Source organism: Dreissena polymorpha, chromosome 2 (assembly GCF_020536995.1).
Source record: "Dreissena polymorpha isolate Duluth1 chromosome 2, UMN_Dpol_1.0, whole genome shotgun sequence".
Taxonomy (NCBI): Eukaryota; Metazoa; Mollusca; class Bivalvia; order Myida; family Dreissenidae; genus Dreissena; species Dreissena polymorpha.
In genome coordinates this window covers 5,567,021-5,573,020 of record NC_068356.1, presented here as the reverse complement: position 1 = coordinate 5,573,020, position 6,000 = coordinate 5,567,021, and the positions used below count along the sequence as shown (strand labels likewise).

Genomic DNA, 6,000 nt, shown 5'->3' with positions numbered 1-6,000 from the left:
AAATTGTCGTTTAGGGGGTCCAGGGGGGGGGGGGGGGGCGAAGCCCCCGGAAGCTTCACGATTTTAATGTTTTTGAAGGCTTTAACAACCACTTCTCGAGCATGTCACGCCTTATATACTTTCATCAAAGTACCTTCTTATAATGCCATAAAAGTGCATAGTTTATAGTTTTGAGGGTCCAGGGGGGGGGGGGGGGAAGCTCCACGATTTTAGTGATTTTGAAGGCTTTGACAACCACTACTCGAGCATGTCACGCCGTATATACTTTCATCAAAGTACCTTCTTATAATGCCAAAAAATATGCATAGTTTATAGTTTTGGGGGTCCAGGGGGGCGAAGCCCCCCGGAAGCTCCTCGATTTTAGTGATTTTGGAGGCTTTGACAAGTTTAAATAGGTGATTTAGATGTAGTTAAGTGTAAAACATCAAATGAATTGACTTTACTTTGGAGATTTTATGGGGGGGGGGGGGGGGCGTACGCCGCGTCCGCCCCCCCAACTGGATCCGCCTATGCTATCATGTTAATGGTCTAAACACGTTCAGAATCTAGTAAAGTGAACATGTCTTATTTAAATGATGTATCCTTTTGTGCACGAAATGTTAGCATTCGCCGAACGATGTTTCTTGTATCGCTTTAGCATATACCATAGCTTTGTAAAGACGATTTCCAGACACTCTGACCACGCACTGGCCTTGATACCCTGCGATATGGCATGTATCGCATTTTAAGAGACTGTACGCTTAAGTGAGGAGGCTGTGAAAGCATGTAAGTTTTGTTGGTGGACACCATACTGGACTGGTAGGGTTTCCTGAGGGTACTCAAAATTTAAAATCTTTCAGTAACAACAAAATAGCTGTAAATTTCAGCTATAATTCAAAATACAGTCCTATTTTCGTTAGTCTGGTAAACTAATTATGTAATAGTGCTGGAACAAAATCCGGGTTCATACATAATACAGCCTAAGGCGCGGTAGAACCTCATAAACTGCGAAATACACACACGCGCCATCGTATAAGTGGCTGACGGAACCCAGTACTTTTAAGTGTTCAAATATTAATAGTTTGTTTCTTTTTTAGTTACCCTAATGAAAGCATTACTTAGCCTGCTCATGAAAAACAGGGGTGTAATTTCCTCACCGTGAAAATTTCCTCCCTTTCAGATGCAGAACATTTGTATATGCTTTTGAAGTATTAAAAAAACTAAACTTTATCTTTTTAATCGCAATAAGTTTGTGTGTGAATCTTGAAAAACTATGAGATATTGTAAATGTAATTTTTCTCCATTGAGGTGTTTGCTAAGTCTCATCCTCGAAGAGGCAAAATCTAGCCCTTGTAGAAGCAAAAATCGCGCCCATGTAGACAATTTAAGTTAAATTATATTTATGTTTTTTTCATGGCCGTTCGATTTGCATAAAATAAAAGGGTAAACAACAGCAAAAATAATCGTAAATCGTGTCGAAGACATGGCTTTAAAATCGCAAACTCGACGAGATTCTGATTATAATCATTACATAAGCATGTTATTTAATTAATCGACTATAATTGATAATGACGGCCACATAATCAAATTCCAGTGCAAGTCCAGAATTTATTGCATAAACAGTATCCAATTTTCAAAGAAAGTTAAATATTATAGATATGGGTTAGTACATAGTCAACAGAGAATACAACAAGAAGGTGCATAGCATCACATAAATTATTAGTATAGTAGTATAGTGAAACATTACACACATAGAAGTCGTAAATAAAAACTTATGTTCATTCATAATAGTGAATATATATATATTAGTAAACTCTTAAGTGTCTGTTCTCAATATCTCGATAGTAAATATAAAGTTTGCCATCTTATATAGGTTGGTAATGGAAGCTAATTTTAGAAGCAACTCGAATTTACTTAGAGAAGGTTAGTGACAGTTGTAAGATTTAAAGTATAATCAATTCGAGTGTATCTTGTTATCTTCTACACGGAAGACTACTTTTAACAGTGCTGTCCACAGGCGATCACATTGTGACCAAAGCCTTCGGCGCACACACTCGCCTTGTAATGCTGGATGATTTTCTTGCCATTGGTCAGCGCGTTGCATTCTGCCTCGTTGTGACAGCTCCAGTCCTTCACTGCCTTGTCGCAAATGTTTGGGCAGTTGACCATGCGACGACAGGAGACGTGCAACCAGCTTTTTTTGTGTATCCACGATACCCAGGTCCTTGATGATTGTTTTGTCGCCTACCAAAGCCACGTGGCAGAAACAGCTAAAATAATTTACAAGAACATCAACTAGGAACTTTCCGTCTCATTATTTTGCCTTCATCAATCAAAATCATAACAATGTTATCATCTTCATAACTGCATTTATAACAAAATTATAATTCCAACAGGACTGACGATTTACTCTCGTCAAATGATATGTTCCCAGATTTTCGTATTAAAACAAATGGAATTAAATATGTTCATTCCCGGATTTGAACAAGGGCCCTCAAGAAGCAAAAGCTAGTGCGATACAACTTCGTCATGCTGATTATAACGCTATAAACCCTCTGTTAATACTTCACCTATTTTCCAAATGAAAATCATTGAAATGAGAACAAAATCTTAAAGTCTCTATAACGCTCAAAATCAACGAAAATTTCGTTAAGTATTTCGTAAAATAAAGTTAACACCTTAACAATCAGTGTTCCTTAAAGCAATAGCCAAAATGTCAACGCTAGATGTGGTATGATTACATAGATTTTTGTAGATATCGTTTTTATTTATTTGTGGCCACAATTAATTCCCGTGAATATATATATTCATACGACACACAAACACCATTTTAGTGTTCATGTGTCGTATGAATAGATATGCAAAACAATAAGACAAACAAGCATTTTGTATCTACAAACATCTATTGTACCAGTCCACATCTGGCGTTGAAACTTCGGCAATTGCCATAAGAAACACTGATTTTTAATTGGTTAAGTTTATTTTTTACGAACAATTGTACGGAATTTTCGTTGATTTTGAGTAGTAATGTTACTTTAATAATTTTATTATAACTGTGTTATACTTTTATTTTTCCGATTTCGCATAACGAGAATACATAAATGAACCAATAATTTTATTTTTTTTGTTGTCATGAGTATTATTTTGCTGGGTTAGAAATAATGTATGCTTTATGTTTTTCTTTTTCAAAACTATGAATAAGTCCCTATGCAACAATGAAAGGAGTCAAGTAAGGGTAATTCTGCGATAATAAGAAGCACGGCCTTATGTTTAAGACGTAGTTTTGCAGAATTCTCAGTTTTATCCGAAATAGAAACAAATTTATACATACTGATTGTGCTCAATAAAATACTGTGGTAATTGTTTTGAAACAAAGAAATGATCAAGCATGTTGCATTTACATTAACACAATACATGCTAATATTATTGGAATCAATCTTTAATGCTTGCAATTTTCTTGCTTTATTCGGAAAAGTGCTGCTTAACAGTGATATTGTTTTATTGTTGGTAATGATTGATTGGCGTAACTTTGAAGCCCACGAAAATATATTTCTTGCTTTAAATATAAGTGGAGTATAGAACAATACAGTTATTTCAGTTCTGCTTAAAATACATTACAATACAAGGGTCTTTATATAAAAATCATTAATCTATGGTAATTTATTGTGGAATGACGCAAGGTTGTAACAGTATTCTAAAGGGACTTGTTCACAATTTAGAAAAATGACAATTAAAAACAAACTATTTTAGATTCAACAAAGAATGTTGGGGATTGTACTTCAATAATCACAATCGCACTCCTGACTAACACAAATGTTAGAAACATCGGCTCTTTTATTCAAACACGTCAACACAAGTTGGCATACAGGTACGGCCTTTAAACGTTTATCGTCGACGTTTTGCAAAATATAGTACATACACTGATAAAATAACGCGTGAAAATATCAGTCATTATAAATGTGTAGAGCAGTGGTAGCAAGTCCACTTTTGCTGCTAGAGAACCCGGGTTCGAAACCGGGGGATGGAATACGTTTTATACTTTTTTTACTTATTTGTTTGTTTTTCAAACAATTGCAAATATTAAAATTTTGTAAGTAAATGTACTTGATGACATGTTTTCAAAAATAATTGAACAAGTCTCTTTTTAAATAATTACTCTTAATTATGAAAGAAATATGTTATTTCTTAAAATATAATTTCATTAGAATGTTATTTTATGTTGTTTTTTTCACAATAGCAAAGGCAGCATTTAATTGAATTGAAAACATTAAATTGCTTGTGTACTCACTTCTTCGTATCTGCAGCGACATTTGCAAATAATGCAAAGACCGCAAGTCCAAATGAAATAATTGTCTTCATGTCGTCAAAGCACGTTGATAACGTTTTGTAGACTTCTTTTAGTTGCAAACAACTGCGTTTATATAGCGGTTAATACGCACGTAAATGCTCTATGCAAATTGAGCATTGGTCCGGATTTCTGACGAATAATATTTAACGACATTGTCGAAGCTGAAACACTCGAACATAATTGGTTAGCGGTGAATATTTTGTAATGTTAACTAATTTTATACTTCATGCTTCACAGCCGTCTTTACCATATATGGCCGTTTTCCGAAGTGAACATCCGGATAGTGCTAATACGTGATAAATCGACTACGTTTGCTTGATAACACCCTGTATACGACGCGCGTTTACTAAGCATGGATTTCACCACGTTTTGCGATGTAAACGATAACTACTGGTTCACTTTGAGGAAGAGAATCGAAAAAAATCGATTGAGTGCATACTATCATATATATATATTTCAATGTACAGGTGTCCTCAATTTTGCAAGATTGATGGGAATCAGGTCATCTCCCTAATGATACATAATGCGTCTAATACTACTAATAATAAGACAAAACACTATTAATGAGAAACTGCAGTTTATATACACGCTGAATTGAGATAAATCTGGCCGGTCAAGCATGATATTTAATTGACTATGAAAAGAGGCCTTTTAAAAGATTTTGGCATGTAATGAAGTTTGTCATTAAATGCTTTATATTGATAAATTTAAACATTGGATCTAACAAGCTCCGGTAAAAAGACAAAAATAAAATTAAAGAAAGAAAAAAGTAACCCTCAAATGGGCTCGAACCACTGACCCTGGTGTAAAAGTCTATCGCTTAGACCACTCAGCCATCTATGAATTACAAATAGTGGTGAAATTCATACTCTATATAAGCAATCCTCGTAGTATCACAAAAAATAACGACAACAACAGAACTCTCCAAATTATTCAACCGTTTCGCGTTGCAACGCCTTATAATTTTCAGGATTTTAAATCGTCAAAAGAAGCATGTAATGGATATTTTAGAGCTTGGTAAATGTTTAATATTACTTTTTCCTCACAAATATGATTACTTTAACGAAAATTTCCGAATCTGAAATATTTTTTATTTATTTGTCAGTTGACCAAAACGTGAAAAGGTCCCTTTAAGGACTTTTATTTTAATATAGATATTATGTATGTAATAATGATGAACAACAATAAATCTTTCAAAAATGATTTTTGCAAACACGGACTGTTACAAGATCATACTGTTTTAAGTTTCTCACTCTTTTGTGTTATTCAATCAATACTAAATGATATAAATGAAGATTATTATTTGTATTACTTTGTTTACAAGTAGATATCTCATTATATGCTTGATCAAATTTCAATCAATTTTACCATGTTGTGAAATGTGACCACTCCACGTATGATAAATGGCTTAAACGGACTCAGGTTCGGGGGGTGACACGGAAAAGTACGGACGTATGAAAGATACAATATTATGTAAGTCTTTTTGCGTTTGAGCTAAGTGATTCCTTTTAAGACATGCCATATGACTTGAATATGTGGTTTATCTCATCCCGTATGCATCTACCAGTAGATAAACTCGTTTTCGACATAAAGGTGAATTAAGTTCGTCTCAAGGACCTATTGAATTATAGCATAGAATTTTGCTGTACAATTTATGAAAGCAAAAGAAGCCG

General features: G+C 34.3%; 1 protein-coding gene across 1 annotated transcript; it reads right to left on the bottom strand.

Moving 5' to 3' along the window:
• Positions 1–1,659: 1,659 nt before the first annotated feature.
• On the bottom strand, positions 1,660–4,423 carry LOC127865711 (uncharacterized). Its single transcript, XM_052405662.1, has 2 exons — positions 4,268–4,423; positions 1,660–2,249 (listed from the first exon to the last, which is right to left on the bottom strand). The coding sequence occupies exons 1-2, from the start codon at positions 4,336–4,338 to the stop codon at positions 1,934–1,936; spliced, it is 387 nt and encodes a 128-aa protein (XP_052261622.1). The 5' UTR covers positions 4,339–4,423; the 3' UTR covers positions 1,660–1,933.
• Between the last annotated feature and the right edge of the window lie 1,577 nt (positions 4,424–6,000).